This window comes from Thermobia domestica, chromosome 15, assembly GCF_964235325.1.
Source record: "Thermobia domestica chromosome 15, izTheDome1.hap1.1, whole genome shotgun sequence".
Classification (NCBI taxonomy): Eukaryota; Metazoa; Arthropoda; class Insecta; order Zygentoma; family Lepismatidae; genus Thermobia; species Thermobia domestica.
This window is the reverse complement of record NC_137468.1, coordinates 112,301,596-112,324,437: the sequence shown is the minus strand read 5'-3', so window position 1 is coordinate 112,324,437 and position 22,842 is coordinate 112,301,596. Positions and strand designations below refer to the sequence as shown.

Sequence of the window (22,842 nt, the reverse complement as noted above, 5' to 3'; positions counted from 1 at the left end):
CCCCTGACTTACGTAAATGCCTCCGTATTGTAGACTGAGAATCCTTTGCGAGACCGACATTAAGCTTCATGGGGCCTTAAACATTTGCCGGCTGAAGTAGTCGAACATGAATCTTCAGTTTCCACTGCGGTGGCCACTTATATGTTGTTCCTCTAACTTTACAGAAAGCCTTGTTCCACATTACTCCTTGGTTCTATCATTTTCAGGTTGTTATTGACCCGATGTCTATCAAGACTTCGTAGTAGAACGTTCCTGCATCCTTGAAGAAGTCTTATACCATATGCCACTGCTATCCAGATGTATTGGTCTACCACCCTTTGAAGTCAAAACCTCTGAATTTCTTGCAAGCATTAAAATCCTGCCGCTTGGGCTTCAGTTCTATTCTTTGTACAACGTTTCGTTCTTGAGTCAGTCACACCCAAGGCGAACGGTTCTCAACCTAGGTTCACCCGACTGACTGAGAACAACTTGGTGAACGTCTGCGGACAACGCTGTTCACCTTCCGAGTTATTGAAGCGACGAAAAAATATTTAGTGTCACGATGCTCAACACTACGTAGCTTGGTGACATCGTTATGGGCCAGCTCGACATTAGATCAGTGACAGTGAAGTAAGGTACTCACCAGCTGCCGCATAATTTGTTAATTGAACTATCTGAAGTACAGCCACCACTTACATTGATAGAAAAGCTTTGGATCTTCGAGTCGTACGCCTGCTATATAATTGAAAGGCAGCTCAGTGGATTTGTTCCGCGGCAACACTTTTCAGACGCAAACCATATTATATAATCCGGTTACCAGCAAAAACCAGGGTACCAGGGTTTTTTTACATCTAATATTACTATAAATTACGTCTCATTATGAGAGTACCAGTAAAATGTAACTAAGAGTTGCTTTTTGGGTCCTGGTACCGAGAAGAGATATCAAAGTGTCACTCTGGAGTCAAGATCACATGATATTCGACTTCATCAATGACTCTTCACAAATAAAATAAAAATTTCATGGTCATATTCTCTCTCTTATTAAAGAATGTGGTAAAACCATTATTCGGTTTAAAGAGGCTCGACTATAATTTGGTCTCTACAGTTCTTGCTTCTAATAAACACAATGAAACAGTTACTTATTTTTCACACAGTTTGCAATCTTATTCGGCTTCTGGGTAATGAACGACGGTAGAAATATATACTATCTGGTTTGGACGAGAAAACATCTGAGTTGTTATTGGCGTCTTTGTGAAAAGACAAAGGCATGACGAAGCACTTACCGAATTCACACCTTGCGAAGTCACATGACTTACTAACAAAGAAAGGTAAGTCCTTTCTTCTTGCATCCTGTTTCTATTCAGTTACTTACCTGGAAGCAGCAATTTGAATTATTAAGAACGAAAATTTTGCACTTGGTAATACCTATTCTTTTCCAGATATTGCACTAATAGAAGCAATTTCGAATTTGAGATCTTGTGGAATCGAGTGATTTTTATATACTCTTCGTGAGATCTCACCTTTTCAGAGGCCAGGCTACAACGAACATTCTAGTATGTTTTATTACTTGAAATAGTAAATAGTCCAGCAGCTTTCATACGTGATATCTATGCCGTAGTACACGGTTGGATTCTGGTAACAGTACAAAGAAAGTTCTTCGGAATTGATTTTAAACTCCAAATCCTTCTACTGGCTTAGTTATTTAACGTAAACTTAAAATAAAGAATAATTTCGAGGTCTCCTAAGCACAGATCTAAAATTTTATTTTTTGATAAAAATAAACGTTAAATTTGGTTCAGCTAAAGGATTTTGGTGATTGCTCAACTAGAGGGTTATACAATGCCTTTAACTGAACAATCGCCAGTAAAATTACGTGCACACCCAACATGCTCTTTTATCAATACCTTACAAATGAATTGTCCAATTGGAATACTATTTTCAGTGATATACAGAAAATTACTTGCTTAGGTCAAAGCAGAATTATATACCCAAACTCACAAGATTTGTCTGGCAGAGATGTACCAACGACTACAATTTTAGCGGAGTGACACATGAGTGAGTTCATAGGAGTCCACAGGAGGGTTTTAGGGCACAGGTTGCGCCTATGAGATTATTTGGGAGGGTATAATTTATTATTGAAAATGGTATAATTAAACTGGAGATTGGTAAATTTCGGGGGAGAAAGTTACATTTGGGGAGCAGAACAGTAAATCTGGAGCGATAGGCACCAGTCCTGTGTGAGCTGAGTCGAGCTCTCGGTTTGGTGTGCAGGGGTGTACCACGAGAGGGGAGTTTACGCAAACTCAGCTAGAGAAACATAGACAAGTGAACAGGGAAAGTGTGTGCAATCGTTGCTACGGATCGTCGATGTCAATGAACGCAATGCAAAGAGATGACTGAGTCCCGATGGGACCGCATGGTCGGCATACGGGAATGCGACTTCTCGTATCGCAAAATTGGTTCACGCAAAAAGCATGCCCCCAAGAAAGTGATGTGAGTATTGAAGGAATGAATAGAAAAGGATCTAACGCAGCGATGAAGAGGCAGTGGACCGCGTACTGTCTACACCACTGGATGACCGACATCATCTTCTGCTTGCCGAACCGTACCGCAGCATCGTCTACAATGTTAACTCGCATTGAAACTTGTTAACAGGTCTGGACCTGTCTGCTCCACCGGTTCGACGGCGTGTGGTAAGCGCTAAACTGGTGGCACGCATACCTTGCGTCCGCTTCAACTCGCTTAAAATCACAAACTACTTTCCACTGAGAACATGGACACCGTCGCCCACGCGTTGAGTAGCAGGTGGTCGTGATTTAGATTAGTTCCACTTCAAGCTGTCCTATAGTAATAGCTGCAAACGCGTTAGACGTTGTTGTGCTAAGTACAATCTCGCAGCATTGAACTGAGTGAAGAGTGGGACATTGTTGTGTAAAACTGCTCGTAATCTCGGTTGGCGGCAACTAGTATATACAGAGATCGAGGTCATATTCTTTCCTGAGATTACTCCGAACACCATATTTCAGCGAGATAATACCTAGAAGTGAAAGTCTTCTTCAAGGAACGACCGGTTTCGCTGCACATCAAACATGGGGCACCGTTAGTCGGCATCTTGTTAATCACGATCATTCAACGGTGTCTTATAGACTCGCATACAAGCAGTGTAGCAAACGATTACTCAGAAACATCCAGCGCCTATTTGATTCGCCACAACATATAAAGGCTTTAATTGAAACACGTGACAGCTTAACGTCATACTGATTTCTCAAGGTCAAAATTGCTATATTTCCAAAGTTGTAGTATTTCTAAATAGTCATGTAACAAACCTCTAGTGTACAAAGGTTGTTCGCTGTCTATCCGTCTATTTTCGATTCAGTGCTGCCAACTATGGGTATCATGCTGAAACTATGGGTTTGCTGGCGGAAGCAGTGTTGTGTCTGACCTTGTAGGTGCGTGTGTTATGAAATGGCGCCAAAAATCAACCGGTATTGGGAGGGTTACGTAATGGTCCTTTTCCATGCTAACTTTTCGTACACGTACACATTGTTAGTGTTGGGAGAATGAACTGACACTCAGAGTGACGACTGCGAAAGCTATTGTGGCTCGTTACACACAACAGGCTCCCCCTGCGAAACATACACCCACGAAAACAACCAGAAAAGCTGCAAGCAAAGTGACACCCGTGCCATAAGGAGGATCCATCGATTGGCGTGCCAAGAAAATCCCCCAACGCAACGTGACGCCTCGCACCGTCAACTGTGAACAAAACAATTCGAAAGCTCTCAGATTGAAGTACGTGCGGAAGGCTCGTGTACACTACCTGCTACCGCGTTACATTGCCGAACGTAAGACGAACTGCAGAAAACTGTATGAAATTACCTGGCGAGTTCCAAATGGAAGAAAATTATCACAATAGATGAATCATATGTCCACCTCACTGCTGGTGGTCGCATTCGGACGATCACATACCGTGACATTGATGGCAACAGGCACACCAACTTTGTTCGTCAGTATAGGGAAAGTTTCCCTCGTGGCTTTATGGTTGTTACGGAATTCGGGTATGAGGGTAATTTGATGATACGCAAGGTGGACAAAAACGTGAAGGTGAATGTAAGATGCTTCCAAGAGTCCATTCTGAAACTTATATATCAGAGATACATCCCACAATTTTATGGAATGAAACCAGCTGATGATCCATATGGACAAGGTTACGAGTCATACCGCCAGATTAATACGTTTTTATCAGAAAATGGCAGAGGAATTAGGAATTCGTGTCATTCCGCTTGAAGACATTCCAGTGAAAAGCCCAGATGCCAATTCAATGGATTTTTGCGCATTTGGACTGTCAAAACGACGTCTTCAACATCTCTGCCCGCGCACCTTGGATGGTCTATGGAAAGCGTGAAGGAGTAGTGGGACAGAATTCCCATGCCTGTTCTGCTCCGGAGCTTGCTGCAATGGAAACTGTGATGTCGTGTAATAGTCCACAATGCTGAGAGCCCAACAGAAGATGATCGGTGGTGGCGGCGCAGTATCTCTTAAGGTAAGTACCCGTCAAAAATGATAGGATATAAAGCAAATAACCTTCTGTATATTATAACAGAAATACAATACCACTATATATATACAACAAATACCATAAAGGACTCCGCACTTTTCTTATGGAAAAGTAGCTTGTTCGCAATGCTTAAATGTGCGATATTTCGATTCTTTACATCTCTTTGAACAGAAGTCATAATGGATACAACCACCGAAATATTAAGACCCTAAAATATTTCCTATTAACAAATCTTTTTAACTGTAATACCGTCGTTTATAATTAAACATCACTTTCATTTATCAAATCATCAAACATTGAAGTTAAGACGTTTAATTAATCAGATAGTTGAATAATTGGATTATTAGATGACTAGGTGGTCCAAAAATGAATTTTTAATACACTCATGGCCAGAAGTTACCAGTAAAGGCCACTGTAAAGCTGCTTTACATTTGGGCTAATATGTTGATTGTTTCACTAAATGATATATCCAAAGGCATAATTTGCATACTCAATGGGCAACAACATACACTATTACTACTTGTAACCAAGAACAAAGCAACATTAAATATTAGCTTCAACCATTTAATATTCTTTTTAAAGGCTTCTAAGAGCTCTTTTCCTCTTTATTTCAACATAAGATTACTAATTAACCACAACACTTATTACGACTTAAACCTAACAATACTTATTACGATTCGAAACTAAAATTTTTCCTATTAAAAAAAAAAAAAAAAGAAAGAAAGAAAGAAAGAAAACTATATCCAATAAAAATAAATCTAAAGCAACTGGGCACGTGCCTTTTAAATAACTTTCATCCACCTAATAGACACCACAGAAAAGTGACACAGTTGGAAGCTAAAAACTTAATGGTGGGTTAATGCAAGAGTTAGGGATGTCGAGTATAATATCTAATCATGGACCTTTTAAGTGTGAAAAACGTTTCGGAAAAGTATGACAAATTTACCGTTTTCGGACACATCGTTATTATCTTCCAAGAACACGAGATCTCAGATTACTTAGAATATCCAAGGCAGCATATACGAGAGATTCTTACTTACCGTGTTCACAAACAATGTCTTCATTAAATCCTTGTTGCTCTTCATCATCATCTTCATCTGCACTTTTCATGCTATCTGTTTCCTTCTTAGTCGAACCATTACACAATTGATCACAAGAATTTTGACAATTTTCACTAGACACTTGTTTTACGTCATTATTCACAGTTATATCTTCATCTGCACCTCGCTGCAGCTGTAGCCTTAATTTTCTTCCCATTTCAGCTACATCGATAGGACAATCACTTAACTCAGTACTTTTCTCATTACTGGTCACTTCCATCTCATTAGTCTGGATATGATTGTCTCCCACTCCATTTACATTGTCTGTAGTCCTCGCTTCACTGTCACTTTCGCTCGCACTATCACAGTTACGCTGTTCCCCGGATTTGGCACTACACGACAATTCTTCATCTCTAGCCTCAAGAATCAAACGCCGCCAATATCTTAATGACTGTTTTCCTACCCAGAAGGAAGGCTGATCCCTAAAGGAACTAAAATATATACAATTATCAATAAATTATTTTGATTTACTACTCATAAAGAACTAGTACTAACAAAGTCAAGAAAAATAAAGTATACGTACACTCAACCTCCTTTTAACAAGCTAAAAGGGGACATTAACGGTTGTCTATTGTCCATAAAGTTTACGCTGACTAATACCCACAATTACATTAAGAAAAAAGGAGAAATAATGCAATATTGTACTTTTAATTAATCAAGCACACTATCCAATCTAACAGTGGAAAATACCAGGTACCTGTAAATATACATTATAATACAGCATATTCAACACCCTAACTATATATAAAATTACATGAATTCACTCACTGACATAAAATAACGGGTACTTCTGTTGATGTGGAAAGTTGAAATTTTGCATGATTGTAGCTTTTTCGGACTAACCCACAGGAAAATTGCCAAAAGCAGATATTTGTAATCTTTAGGGGGTCTAAAGGGGGTATGAAGAAATTTTTCATGTTATTTATGAGTCTTTTTTTGGAGCTATAATCCCAAATTTTAGGTACTTGGAATTAGAAATAAAAACTTGAAATTCAGTATGCTTGTACGTTTTCATTAGCTTTACCTAAGTGAATCACAAAAAAAAGAAAAAAAAGAAAAAAAACTTTTGAGTGGTTTGGGAAACTAAAGATTCTTTTCCATGTTGTTTACATTGGACATCTTCTACAACTCAAAATTACTGGGCACTTCCTGTACGGCTACAATGATTAAATTTGGCACGACTGTAACTTTTCGAGACTAACTCACAGGAAAATTGCCAAAAGTGAATATTTTTAATTTTTAGGGAGTCTAAACGGGGAATAAAATTCTCCATGTTATTTAAATGGGCCAATTTTAGAACCTATAATCTCATATTTTAGATACTTGGAATAAAAATTTGAAATTCACCATGCTTGTACGTTTTCGTTAGCGTTAACTAAGTAAATCCCCCAAAATAAAAATTTCCATGTTATTTATATCGGACATCTTCTACACATCAAAATGTTTATGCACTTTCGGCAGGATTAGAATGATGAAATTTGGCATGTAGCCTTCCGGGACTAACCAGGAACTTTGCCAAAAGTAAATATTTTTAGTTTTTAAGGGGTCAAAAGAGGGATGAAGAAATTCACATGTTATTTAAGTAGGTGTTTCCTTGAGATACAAAATCTTATTTTTTGGATAGTTGAAATACGAAAAGAAACTTGAAATTCGGTAGAATTGTGGGTTTAAGAGGTGTGAGGCCATAGGCCAAGCAAACGAGGAGGTCTGGCGGTCTCAGAATTCAGCTGGTGACAAAAGCACAGTCAATAAAAATCCCATTCCTTAGAACCGTCCCTATAAAACACATTAATACCGGAATACGCTCTAACAATGCTGAAAACTCCTGCCGGTATAGCTGGGAATTGGTGCGCTATTTCAAATACAAAGACAAACGCAAACTAAGTCTCGGTATACAAAGCCTCTATAGTGGTATAACACAAAACCGAAGCAACGAGAGGGAGTCACATGAAATGGTCAGAGAGAAAACCCTCATACTGACGGATGTACCATGGACGTATAGCACGAGGACATGCAGCATGACGCTCGCAAATCTGCCCACCACGGAGACAAAATCTACAGGGGTGGTAAAGAATACAGTGCACATGTGCAGAATAATCGAGGAGGAGTCTCTCACGTCGAAATGTTAACGAAGGTTCGTTGGCCTCAACATAAAGGTTTGCAACGGGATTGGTACGGAAGGTGCCAGTAACTAATCTAATATCTAGGTGATTGATTGTGCCAAGTTGTCTCAGCAGAGAAGAGCGAGCAGACGGATAAGCAACACAGCCAGTCTAACTTGGACTGGATTAGACTACGGTATAAACAGAGCAGAACAATACGATACGTGCGGCAGGCTATGACACGGGGAGATTCAGAGCGGGAAGACAAAAAAGAGTACTTACGATAACGAATGCGGTGCCCACGTCAATCGATGGTCAAAGAGCAGACCCAGAAAACAAATCGTATCAATGGACGACAAACTATAGCCATCCAAATACAAGTCCGGGTATATAAGACCAAGTGGATTAGCGGCAGAAGTAGAAGCATTGAGATTTCTCCGCGAAAAAGTGAAGTCCTGTCTCGTTCGGCCAACGAGCAATACCATGTAGAATCAGCTGAAGCTGACGAATAATGCCGTGAAAGTGTCGGGAGCGACAATAAATTACAAGGTCGCCCACAAAAAAGCAGACTATGGACAGGAGCCTGGAAATGCGAAAGAACACTGTCGATGGCAATAGCAAATAACATACTACTAAGTACACTACCTTGTGGAACACCATTTTCTTGGACAAATCGCTCTGAAAGGCTAGATCGCACATGTACTCTGAAATGTCGCTATTGAAGAAAATTCACAATAAATTGAGCCATATGCCCACGAAGAATCCAGTCATATACTTTTTTCAATGTACCGTAACGCCAAGTTATGGCATACGCCTTTTCTAAGTGGGAAAAATACCAACAAGATGTCCCCAGTCGAGAAAGGTGTCATGAATCTGCCCCTCGAGAAGAGCAAGAGCGAAATCCACTCTGACAGTTGTACAAGAACAAATTAGATTACAAATACCACATCAGGCGTTTATTTACCATGCGTACAAAGAGCTTACAGACGCAGCTCGTAAACGTAATAGGTCTGTAGCTCATGGGACTAGTTGCGACTTTCCCTGATTTCAAGATGGGAAGAACCATAGCCTCAAGCCAACGAGGTGGGAAATTCCTCTAGCCAGATGCGATGCAAGCTGTGTATCGCGGGAGAGATTGCGCAGCATATCATAGGAGATGCGATCAAGTCCTGGAGTAGTATTGAACGATTCACGGAGAGCAGAATCAAACTCAACAAGCGTGAAAGGTGAATTGTTGAGTTGAGTTTAGCGTCCCTTTCAGCAGCGAGGCTATATGAGACGGGACCTACTGACTAACGTGGAATCCGAACCACATGAGCCCCCGCCGGAAATCGAACGCGGGACTCCCACGTCAAAAACGCGTACGCTAACCGGTTAGCCACGAGCGCTCTCTGTTGACGTTACGGATTTAACGGTTCCGTTCTAGTTTTGCCCGAAAACGAGCAAACGCAAGAGAATAGTGCGTAAACGCAGACATAGGCAAAGTAGTGGCCTAAAGTATTAGCTATGTCTGAAGGGTTAGTCTCTAACACACCATCCAGAGATAAAGAAGGGACACCAACACAAGATTTTTTTTTCAGCTAAGACGCTTCAAGAGTTTTACAAGGCGTTAAACTCGAGCATGCAGAACCCATAATTACTGAAGATTTTTGTCAGATGGAGACGATTAAATGTATCAAGAGCTCACCGAGAGCCCAGATAGCCTCACGGAGTTCCGCAGACCACCAAGGGACTGGCCGAAAGGAATCGTCGCCACCGCTTTCTGGAATGAAACTAAAGGTAGCATTAAAAAGAGTCTGCTTAAAAACGTCTACTACAACAGCTAAAAGGAGATCATTACGACAGTGAAACTCACAACTGAGCTCTCACGGAATTTAGGACAATCAGCACGCTTCAGATTGAAGCTCCGGAGAGGAAACTGAGGAAAACAGGGAGACCTTCGAGGAACAACGGAAAATGATCACTGCTACAGGATGCATTCTCAACGTCAATGAGGTAGACAAGCATTGCACATGAAGAGGTTGATACAGGAATACGTACCATAGGCAGTGGAGAAATTGGTAGAATTTACATCGTTGAGGATGAACAACCCACTCTCCTCAAGAATGTACGTTCTACAATCGTCAGTGAGAACAGAGCCCCACAGACGGTGATAGGTATCAAGATCTCCAACAAGCAAAACTGGCGGTTCAAGCTGATGACAAAGCTGAAGCAGATCAGCGTTCCTAAAGACTTTAGATGGAAGAATGGATAAGGAACACATGGTAAGCGGGCAAGGAAAGAAAACTCGCAACGCAAATGCTTGCAGTCGGAAAACTATGTAAATCATTCAAGAAAGAAGAGAATCGGAGACACACGTGCCCATGCCGACAGCAGCAGGCTTATCACATAGATAAACAGTATAACCAGAGAGGACTGGATAGGTTTGAAATGAGTTTCCTGCAAAAAGACAAGGACTGGTGAGTGGCCTGAGAGAAGTTGTGTTAATTACTCAAGGTGACTACTAAAGTCATTGAGATTCAACTGAAGAAGTGCTTTGTGGGCCACGTACTGTCCATTCAGTATCCACCAGGTCGTCTTCCATCACGTCAGATTTCAAAGAAACTGCACGTAGAACCGTATCATTGAGCCAGTGTATATGCTGGTTAAGTTTTAGGCCGGCGATATAAGGTGAGTGGTGATGAGCTGGAGTTCGCCGGAAACCACCACTAATAGAAACATGTGGATTTTTTTTGAAGGGGGGGATTCATTAGTCAATGCGACCGGGGTCTGAATAGCTAGACTTTTATATCGGGAATAAGATCTCTTTGGATAGAAGCGTCAGACGTTCGGGTTGCCACAGATTTACAAGAAGTAATTGCATAGTAGCAAAGGTCACAGAAAGCGAGGAAGCAATGCTTTCGTTTAAGCGACACTTGTCGGCAGCAGAGATCTTCTCAACAGCCATTAGCCTTTGGATACGTTTCTCACGTTGACCAACTGTAGTTGACACAAAAGGACTTGGTCGCTGTACAGTGCTCCGCACCGTGACTAACTTGGCCACAATTGGCACAAATAGTAGTACTCGCATGGCACGACGTGCTGGTGTGCCCGAAGAGTTGACATTTAAAACAGCGCAGGGGACTGGGAATATAGAAAAGGATCTTAAGTTAATAATAACCAGCATTCACGTAGTCCGCAAGTGTAGGTAAACTGAAAGTAAGAGTCAGAAACTGAGTAGCGACGAGTTCACCTCACTTCTTACTTTTGATGCGAACTATCTCTACAACATGTTGGTCAGCCAGCTCCGATTTAATCTCCTCCTCGGTGGCATTTAGGAAGTACCAACATGATATCACGCAGCGAGAGCCGTTAAATAGACGATAGGGTTTCTACCGACACGTTCTGTGGTCAAATGTTAGTCAATTTGAGTAGCTTCGCTGTTTGCTTCTCGTCGACTGTTTCCACCAATTAAGTGCCATTCCGTTATTTCTTGGCATTGTTAATTTGTTCGGCGTTATAAGTAACAACTTTATTAATTAGGAAAGAGGACAAGCCCTTAATAGCACTCGGACGATTAGCTTCATCATCCATACTATCAGCATCTTTATCTTTAGTTACAAGATATCAGACTACAGGCGTCGCGATGCTTAGTCTTTTTCATACTATCTACAACTTCAGAGTTTGTCTTGCTCTTGCTTGTTTTGGGCTTTTTACGAGACAGTGAGCTAGGACTCGATTTTAAATTTTAGTATCCATAAAAAGTTGCTATTAAATATACATTTATAAATAGAAAATGTCTGTGAATACCTCAACTTCACAACGGAGGCGCTTGCGAGGAGAACTTACGCTACTTCCTTGGCCATCCCATAAGCACGCCCTCACCGTAGGATCAGCGTGCGGCCTACGCGGTCAAGAGTAATCCTTTTGTTGCCGTTATTTCTTGCTTGGGTGTGCAAGAAAATCATTTCGTCGACAAAAGCATGTGGCTCCCGCAGAAGACGGGGAATGAAATGAAAACTGGTCAAACGAAAAACTAAATCCCCACCAGCCCACAAAAGAACAAGAAGGTGCGTTTTTTATTTTTATTTGTTACCTTCAGACTCACAAGGGATTTTGTTCTCGTGTCACACGAAATGTGGAACGAGGCTATGATCAATCGATTTATGTTAGTGAACAAGAAAATTCATAGGCGAGAAAAACTCTTGATCGCAACCGTTCTGTACTTATAAGGGAGAGTACGGACACTGACAACACAAACACGGTATGGATAATGAGACGAAATACGAACTGAGTTCGATGAAAATATGCACAGAAGAGCAGTTAAACATATACTACAATGTGACATTATATTCGACAATACTCTAACAAATGAGGGCAGAGGCATAGCACGTAACGACAGACGAGGGGGCAGGTAAGCGCAAGTAAAAGTGGTCATATAATTTAGGGAAACGGAAGAGCAAGACGTCAGGGGAATGGTACAGTAATAATATATGGTCAAGTAAAAAATCACAAACTATAGACAGCCTGGAAACGACACCGTGAAGCAGAAATGGAAGGAAGAGAGCTATGGAGGGGTTGTCCGTAGAATCCGGAGCCCATCTCCTCGTAACGTCCGATGTGTATACATGTAAGCATTCACTTTCATATGTTTACTCACACTTGATACGGTCTGTGTATCCCCTCAATATTGCTAGGATCCTCCCTTCGTCCTAAAGTCCTGACTTGCTACGTGCTTGGTTTGAAGTATACGTTGAACATGAATAAGAATGATCGAGAAGTATGACTAAAAATATAGGATACAAAGAAATGTAGTGCAATTTAGTGTGGACAGCCCACGATAGATGGTTGTAGAGAAGTATTGAAGAGATCATCCAGCAGTGGATCGACAATGGTTGATTCTGATGATAATGATGACATGAAAGTAAGACAATAATATACGCCCCTGTATGAATGCACTGCAGATAAATAACACCACTGTGCACATGTATATAGCTCTGATAACGTCTGATAAGAAAGTATCGTCTCTAGGCTGACTATCGTTTGTGATTTATTCTATTTTTGTGACTTAATTGTTTACTGCTGGCGATTTGATGCTACAGTGGCAGGGACGAAGGGCCGCATTTGAATGCTGACACTGATGAGGGGGGAGCGCAAGGCAGAGAAAGTCTAATGCACCGCTATACATTGAAAGATCAGTTCAGAAAGGTGGGAGGCCGTTGCCCCTCGCCTTTCTACTCTCCACCCATGTACTTGACCATGCCCATGATATATTACTATGTTCTTCACCTCAAGTCCGGCTCGTATATGTTCATACCGTCTATGGAACTTTTCCCCTACGCTATATTCCACGTTTACCCCCTCCTCTGTCGTTACGTGCCCCCCCCCCCAAAAAAAACGAAAAATGCATTGAATCGTGTGAACTTCATGGTGACGTCTCCACATATCAGACCGTCTGCATCAGTTTTATATCCTTTCCACTTTTTAATCAAGATGTCCCAGGTTCAATTCTCGGTCGAACCACAACCCTTTTGTCAAGTGTAGATCGGATGTCACTTTACGTGAAAGTCTTCTACTTGGTAACGTCGGTAAGGATGTTAAGCATAAACATACGAAACGAAACCCAATTGTATATTTCTGCTTTCCTGAATGCGTTTTATAAAAAAGCCAAGGTTACTTAAATATATTGATATAAACTGGCAAAATTTATCGGCTGCCTACGTAGCTTCCAGCACTAGCTTGGATTGGACTTCGTTTTAATTTTATTGAATGATATCTACATACTAAATTTGTAATGTAATACCTCAGTTTTAGCGTACTGATTATGATACGTTGACCTTAAAATTTTAAATGCAAAGCAATAATGGGGTGCTTTGCATTTGAAGTAATAACAGACTTTTCTCAATGGCTAAGGCGGGAGTTTCCCGATTTACTTATAATTCTGTATAGTGTTTTCACTTGTGCAACTTTATCTTTTTGTCCTTCTGAAATGACTCTTGACAATTATATTAACAAGTATGTAAGGATCAGTACAACGTATTTTTTATCAGGAATCCTTCGTGAGTGATTCGGTAGACTTACCGCATTTGTGGCCGATTAGTCCCGGTTTCGAGTCCAAATGGAGGACTTTCTCTCGGATGTAAGCCGAGAAGTGATTTTGATTCCGCTTTAAGCTCATGTGACCCTTTCCAGCATAACCCTGTTGTAGCATAACATCAAGACGAAACAAACTTATTTCTATGTAATATAAATACATAGAGCAAATTATTTAAACCAAAAATGCCTGGTTTAAACAAAAAAAAAAAAAGTTTTGTTTTTTCAATAAAAACCATGGTTTTTGCCATCCCTGGTTTCTATGCATATTTTCATCGAACGCGGTCCATATTTCGTCTCATTCACGTGTTTGCGTTGCCAGTGCCCCTACTCCCCATCCCCGCATAAGTACAGAACGGTTGCGATCAAGGGTTTATCCCGCCTATGGATTTTCTTGTTCACTAACACAAATCGATTGACCATAGTCTCATTCCACATTTCGTGTGACACCAGAACAAGATCCCTTGTCAGCACACCGGACAACACAACCACTGGACGCACACAACAGCAGGCCGGGATATGTGCACGCCATCCCAGATGGAAAAAGATGTTCACGAACAATCCACTTTCCAAGACTCCTACCGACTAACCGCAAGTCCCGTAGCGGTATTCGCGGCTGAGAGGGCATGCGGATGAGGGGTGATGCATGTGTGACAAATGAAAACGCACTCTCAGTTTCACTCCTTCCCGACGATGACAGTCCGCTACATGAAGGTGGTGAAACTTGTTGGAATTAAAATGTATCTGAAAATCATATCACCAAAAATTTTTTCACTGAAACTTAATTCTCACATCACAGACAAACAAGTTAGAGAACTGAGTTCTTTTTCTTTTTTCTTTTTTTTTTTTTTTTTACCTCATTTGTCGAAAATTGCACTGGTAAGATAATTTGTGAGAAACCCCACGGTCTTACCGAAGCAGAGTATTAGATAAAACTGGCAAAGCTATTCAGTCCGCTTCCCAGAACAGTCACTCACTTTCGAGGTCGGTGCTCTCATCTCTGGGTGGAGTAGTGGTTAACGCATCGGCACGGTTATGCCGGAGGTTCCGGGTTCGAGCCTCGGTCCAGTCATTCACTTTTTCACTCTTTGTGTGTTCTAGAATTCGCACCTATAGAGGATCTGTGTTTAAGAAAATCGGTTGTTTCCTCTTTTCATTAGTATATTTGAAATCACAACCATCACAAGGTGCTCGGTATACGGACACAGGATTGCCTAATTACAGCAGGAGTCTGTGCTACAACCTATGCGGTCAGAGACAAGAGTACCAACCTCGAGAGTGAGTGACTGTTCTGGGAAGCGGGCTTGGTGGCGTGTGATTAACACATCGGCACGGTATGCCGGAGGTCCCAAGTTCGAGTACCGGTCCAGTCAGTTATTTTTTCACTTTTTGTGTGTTAACTTTACATTAGTTCTTATAGGAAAGGCAGCATACAAACTCGATTTTTTTTCTCACTTGACGTTGGTTTTACAATTCAATCCAAGTACATTCTTACATTGGTTCAACGACTAATCATATAGCTCCGTCATGGATTAAAAAAAAAAATCTAAAATACCTTGGACATGTTACTTCATGCTTTTATTGTGGTTACAGTACAGCATTTTTACTAAAAGATAGAATCGTGCAAATATATTACCAGTAAAACTAATTCACAATATAGTAGTTCTTCTTTATGTAACTTATATCCCACCCATATTTTTTACTGGACACGCTGCTGTTTCATTTAAACGTCCTTCTTGAACTTCATCCTCTGGCGTAACAAAAATATGGACTGGATCGGGACTTGAGACCGGGATATTTGACGTACCGTGTCGGTGCGTTGGCCACTACGCTATCCAGTCTGCTCCCTGAATTTATTCATTAAAAAAAAGTTACCCTGCATAAAATTCTAATTTTGAACAAGTTATTTCTGAAAAGTGTTCTTTCTTTTCAAATAATGAATCATAACCTTCACCGTCGTGTATTCACTCAGGTAAGCAACTTTATCTGTGTTCTTATACGAAAGGCAACGTAAAAACTCGATTCTGTTCACCTGACATTGATTTTATAATTCAATTCAAATGCATTACATTGGTTTGACAACTAATCATATAACTCTTGGCATGGAGTTAAAAAAAAAAGATATAAAGTACATTAACTACATTAACTAGAAATGTTTCTTCATATTTCTATTGCAATAACAACATTTTGCTAGAAGATAAAATCTTGCAAATATACTACCAGTAAAGCTAGTTCACAATGTAGAAGTTCTTTATGTAATCTAAAAATGACGTTATAATTTATGTCCTAACCATATGTTCAATGACGTAGGCTGACGGTGATTCCAACGATCATCAAATGTTCAGAAAGGTAGAAAGAAATTTGCTTAGATCATATAAGTTTCCAATTCCACAAATGCATTCGTTAAAATAAATATTAAACTTCGTAGTCGCGAGAATTAAATTTTTCTTTGTTGAAAGGGGTCCAAAAAAAGTATGGGGGTGTTTAAATTGGTAAATATGGAAGATGAGGCAAAAATTCGTATCCAATCTTCGTCCTCAAGTGTGCTGGGATAGCAGCGTTTCGAGAGCTGTGGCTGTGTTTTGTTATAATAGAAAAAAATTGGGTGTTTTTTTCCCGCTGGATATGCTGTTGTTTCATTTAAACGTTCTTCTTGAACTACATCTGCTGGTGTAATATACGGTGATAAAACTCATGAAACGAAAATCCTGGACGCCCTCTAAATTCTCAAGTGATTGCGGTACCTCAAGGAATAAAATCTGAACAGGCTAAATTCATACAGAAAACATACGATTCTGAAAACAATATACTGTTTACCTGTCGAAAATTACCAATAAACATTAACCTACGTAGACAGAACAACAAACCATTCTGTCGGCTAAATTTTGCTATTCTAAATAAGCCAGTGCTGCCAATAATGATTTGTGAGAAAAACGTTAGAATATCTTAAATCAAGAAACACGTTGCGAAAAGGTCATCAGGTGAGCTTAGAATACAATTCGCTCCAAAATATATATGTACTGAAATGAAAAGAAGAAGAATAGTAAGTTGTTGTCATCTATGATCTTATTTCTCCTGAAAGACACCAGTAACTAACACACAAATTATTAGCGTGTTTATTTAGCTCGATATGCATAATGTAAGTGTTCCAAATGTGTACCGCTTCGATACAGACAGTGTTCATATTGTTCTCGCAGATCCCCAAACATATTCCGGAATAAATTGACGCCGACTCTGACAAAAGGAGACGATTTTCTCGTGTAATGAAGGTATAGTTCTTGTCGAATCTTAACAGCTGAACACATTCTCGTCTAACATACCCCGAAATAGTCATCAGGTGGTATAAGAACAGAAGAATTGGTGTCAGCTTAAAAAACCTCTATCGGGATTGTTGTGATACTTTTTCAAACTCGGTCCCTTTTAACGACCGCTTCCGTATCAGCGAAAATATCTCAACTATGAACACCTTTTCCTCCGTCGAGAGACCTATATCCAACGACACCTCGTAACAAAATTTCCTTTTTATTACTGGGAACACCTGCGGATGCAGTTCTGTCCAGTCGACAAACGCGCATGTGTGATTCAGCTGCGCCAATTTCAGCACTGTATATTATGGTTCGTACTTCACAAGTATTGTTAAAGTAACCAGGAGGGAAAATAACAAGTCCGGAAAGCAAATTTACGGTATTCGCACATACAGAATTAAAAAGGCGGCACAATCCTAGATTTGCAGGACATTTGCTCACTCCAGCGCAATTACATGCCTTCTCCATCTCTTTTGAAACTATAAACAGCATAATGACCCTTCATTAAGACAATTATTAAAGGTGGTACCAAACGTTATGCACGAAACTCTAATATCTGTACTTGTTACGTTGTTTTGATTATTTTCTTCTATTTCATATAGATTGTCAGTTTTCGGGGTTTAATTTCCGGATTTAGTTTTGATACTAGTTCCAGAAATTAAGAAAACTTGGTTGGGGCGTTTAACGCATCCACGGTATAGCCTGGACTTTGCATCGCCAGACTATCATTTGTTTCGGTCTTTGCAGGACTCCCTGAATGCGTTCAGTTAGTTTCAAAAGAGGCCTATGAAAGCTTTTTTTTTTTTTTTTTTTTTTTTTTTTTTTTTTTTTTTACCAGAAATTACAAGAGTACCTATAGTGAAGATATTATGGTATTGCCGGAAAAACGGCAGAAGGTCATCGAACAAAATTGTGCGTATGTGGTTTTGTAATGTTATTTTCGAATCTCAATAAACGTATTCTCAATTTCGACCTCCAAAGCCTCAATACTCTTTAGGCAATCTGATTTAATATTACAAAATCGAGAATGTAATTCCTTCGTATTATACATACACACACACACATATATATATATATATATATATATATATATATATATATATATATATATATATCGTGTTTCAAAACAGCACCGACAACGTTTGGGAGGTGATTTCTGACACCTAAATAAGACAAAAATTATAGACCAACTTGGGTGCACAGATGCTTCCTTTGGGAGTTATAGGCTGCCGAAAACATGAAAAAATGAACTTTAAAGGTCCATAGCTCCAAAACTATAGGACCTACCGTAGTCGGGTCAAGATTTCACGTAAGAACTAATATCTGCACTATCCAGAAACGCATGTTTCAGAATCCTAAGGTGTTCACGAAGCAATATTTATAGAGGGAATTTGGCTACGGGCATATAATTTGAAGTACTCTCCTACTACCTCTATAAAAACTGTTGCAGAAGTACCGGAGGATTCTGAAACATGGATATTTATACAGGGCACATACTAGTTTCTAAATAAAATCTTGACCCGACTACGGTAGGTCCCATAGTTTTGGAGGTATGAACCTTTAAAGTTCATTTTTTCATGTTTTCACCAGTCTATAACTCCGAAAGGAAGCATTTGTGCACCCAGGTTGGTCTATACCGTTTGTCTCATCTTGGTATCAGGAATCCCCTCCCAAACGTTGTCGGTGTTGTTTTGAAATACCATATATATATATATATATAAAGCGCTTATTTGAACTTTACGCCTGGAATACGAACTGACATTCAAAGCTGATAAAGAGTAGTAATAAAAGTAAAAGACATATGGCTTTCTAAATGCGTCTGAAGAATGCAAAAGAATGCTTCTTTATGGAAAATGAAAACCATTTAGACACCATTTAAGGACTTCGTTATCCTATAGATCATCAGTAATTTTAAGCTATTGCAATTCATGTAACATGCACCACTCGTTGAACTGCTCACCTGATTGAAATGTCTCTCGACTGTTCATTGTTATCTTAGTCTTAATTTAATCTGACCATTATGGTAGTCTGTTTTGGACGTGCTGGACCTGCTTACTACCTTTAAGTCTGCGATTGCATCTTTGTTACCTACCTCTGTTTGCCAAGAATACAAACGTCCCTCAAAATTCAACTGCACAATTAACAGGGGGGAAGGTAACAACACGGAAAAACTTTGGGAGAGAATTCCTTATATGAAATGAAAGAAAAAAGTTTTAATAAACATGGTTCGAAAAAGTCTCCTTTCAGAGTTATGAAGCGCCGAATATTCGAAAAATCTCGTTTCAAAACGCCCTGGCTTAGAAACTACAGGGCCTATTCCAAGCGGTTCAAGGAATTACACAGGAACTAGTATGCGTTCTGTCTCAATATCCATGTTTTACCATCCTCCGTTATCAGCGAATTGAACTGTAAAAAGGAAATTGAGGTAGGGATACTCTTTTTAAGTACTAATAACGCGTTCGTTTCGCCGATAACGGAGGATGGTGCTATAGCACCTTTGGTGTATAGCTGTTTCATATGTATATTTTTTTTCTGTAATTAAATTAGTATTTAATATAATATTAGTATTGTTTTAGTAGTATAAAAAATATCCTTGGCCAAGGTACTTATGTATATAGTGCGAATTTTTTGCTTTGCTTTATGTATTTTAAAATGTAATGAATTTTGTGTAAATGAATTCTTGTTATGCCTTTTTTTTTTTTTTTTTTTTTTTTAAGCAGTTTTAGAAAGTTACGAAAAGAGCTCTGGACTTGACTCCCCTATACGCCGTGGGAATCTTCGCTTTCTATTTTTGCTTTTTCTTTTACAGGGAAGAAGGGGGAGATTGTGTGGAAAGCTGACCACTTGGCGAGAGGCTTGAGACTATATAAGTCAACCCACCCCTTCTTCCAGGATTCATTTCTTTAAGAATTTCTTCGGGGACTCTCTTGTTCCGGTAAGAGAGTTGTCTCTATGTCCAGAGATAGGTGAATAAAGTACTTTTTTTTTTTTACTTTAAGTAATTTTTGGACGGAGCGGGCGGAATGAGCTGCTCCTGATAGTTTTGAGTAGGTTTCTAAGTGATGAAGCCTGCGACTTTGTAAATGATAGCTAGATTATTATTATTATTATTATTTTATATATATAGGGACATAGGCCAGAGAAGCCCGTAATGAGGGTTTCTCTTTAGATTTTAATGCTGGCACTGGTTCTGTCTGAGAGAGTGACTTGGGCAGTTACCTTTTCGGTGCTCGCCGGATGAGAATTTTAATGTTCTCGGATGATTTTAAGGGCTCGGGAATTCACGAAGACTGGAGTGAGGCTTGAGTTCCTGTTCGAGTCCATAATAATGATTTAAGGTTCTTTAGAGAAATTAGAGGATCTTGTTAGGAGACAGCAGGCCTAATAGTGGAGGTCTCTGCCTTTAGGAGAGCTTGCGGTTACAGAGCGAGTAACCTCACGGTACAGATACTTTGTTTTAACTAGTCAATAAAGAGTTATGCCAGGGCAATTTCATGTTTTTATTTAAGCTGATACTCTTTTGCTGACCTTAGTTTATGTTTATAAATTTTTTCCTTGATAGGCTGGAGAAGCGACGAAGGGGGAGGCACTCCTCCAGTAATCTATGAATCTTGGCTTCTTTTTTTTACTTTTTTTTTATTACTTTAACATACCCCTAGAGAGCTAAAGAAGCAAGATTCCCGCTTAAGCTTCTCTTCCAACATTACTTGTTACTCCTGTGGATAAAAGGTGGCGGATGGATAGGAAAGAAGAGAGAGGGCGGGCTGAGGAATAGCATAGAAGTGTGGGCTCTTTTCCGGGATTATAACCTCGCAGTTATAATTAAGATTTGAAGATTTATTTTCTTCCTTCGTTTCTTGTGGGTTTTAGTGTTTTTCGATTAATTGATATTTGGTTGTTTTCTTTAGCCTATGATTTTAAGGTCAGGTAAAACAAGAGGGCAAAAAATGGCGAGTCAGATTGATCTAAGTGCCTTAAGCTCTGAGTTAGGCTTGGAAGGAGATGAGAATACTAGTACTGAAAAATTGTTAGAAGCTATTAGGAGGCTGAAAGTGAACAGCTCACGTGGAAGCGATGACAGCGCCTCCAAATGCAGGTGTCGGCGCAATTTAGATCTGCCGGAGCTTAAACTGGCACCTCCCACGTTTTCTGGCAAGAAAGGGGAGTTACCTTTTGAGTCTTTAGACGGGATAACTGAGTATGCGAAGCAAAAGAATCTTAGTTTGGATGATTTACTCGAGTTCGTTATTCCCAGAGTTTTGACAGATAATGCGCACCACTGGTATAATTTCAAAAAGCCGTTCGACAATTTTAGTAATTTTAAAGATAGTTTATTGCAAGAATTCTTTAGTTTCACCTATGAATCAGAAATAGAGTCGTTAATTAACTCTAGGGTCCAATCACCAGACGAAACTCTGTCATTCTTTATCAGAGAGATGGCCGTTTTGTTCTCTCGTGTAAAAGATCCTTTGCCTGAGAAACAACAAGTGGCGAAAATTGTTGAGAAGGCACATCCGAGTTACAAGAAGTTTCTTTTCGAAAAGAGCTTTGATACGTTGAAGGAATTAGAACGGGAATCTTTGAAGATTCAGTCCCTTCTATTGTCTGAATTTACGTACACCCAGAAGTATAACATTCAGGAAAGCAAGTCAATTAAGCATTCAGTCGCAGCGCTTACTGGGTTTGAAAAAGCAAAGGAAAACGAAAATGGAATACCACCAGTTACGTTAAAAGCTCTGGACCCTGGGTTCGTTCGCCGGACTTCTGAAATAAGCGCTTCCGGTAAGAAGGAAGTAAACAAGGAAGGAAAGGGGGAGGAGAAGAAGCAGATTCAATGCTTTTCATGTGGTAACTATGGTCACCGTCGGAAACAATGTCTTAAAGCACAGAGAGAACGAAGAGACGAGAAGAAAGTTCCAGCTTCTGTTAGGAAAATCACCCCTCTAAACCAAAGAAACCGGGAACCGTTTTTGTATGGTTACATACAGCGAAATAAGACCTTCATGTACCTGGACAGTAGCAGCTTTATTAGTTTGGTAGATGAAAATTCTGCTTCTAAGTGGATTCAACGGGGGGCCAAGCTACGGAAGGATAACTTAACGGTGGAATTAGCAAGCGGAAGGGCTACTTGCGTCGGAAAGATTACAATCCCGTTTTGCATCAAGAACAAGCGGTTTGTCCACACCTTTTACGTTTTAGAAAGTCTGGCATTGCCGGTTATTGTAGGTTTTGATCTACTATCAAAAGCAGGTATTTCGCTTTTTCTGAGGGAACGTGCATGGAAATTCGAAGACGAAAATTTCCTAACACCCTTTGTGTTTCCCAGAGAAGAGGAAAAGAAAAACTGGTTGCCTCCAGTTTCAGTAGGCTGGATACAAGCAAGCAAGAAAAGCCTTGTAAATACTAACCATAGTCAAAACAGAGTTACTGGGTCGAGTCCCTCGGCCAAGAAGAAAGTCATAAAAAGCACGGGGAGGGAAGCTACCCAGACAGCTCATTTTAGGCCCTCACAAGGAAAAGAGGGGGAAGGAGAAAGAAACGAACAAACAGGTCGCCCCAGACCAGGAAATGGGAAAAGACAATTTTTCAAGAAAATACAAAAAAACGGACGAACTCTCTCCTCGCTTGCAGAGGGGGGAAAGCACAATTAAGAGAGCCTCTTTTAAGATGTAAGATCCTAGGGGATGAATATCTAACGTTTTTGGATTCTGGAAGCTCTATCTGTG

The 22,842-nt window shown here is 39.9% G+C and overlaps 1 protein-coding gene across 2 annotated transcripts in view; it reads right to left on the bottom strand.

The window, feature by feature from the left end:
- Positions 1-22,842, bottom strand: part of LOC145671207 (ubiquitin carboxyl-terminal hydrolase 48-like) — a 727,624-nt gene that overhangs the window by 625,295 nt on the left and 79,487 nt on the right. For both annotated transcript variants that reach the window (XM_081740067.1, XM_081740066.1), the window contains exon 12: positions 5,578-6,068. In XM_081740067.1, coding sequence (XP_081596193.1) covers positions 5,578-6,068 — 491 coding nt within the window. The remainder of the gene's footprint in view (positions 1-5,577; positions 6,069-22,842) is intronic.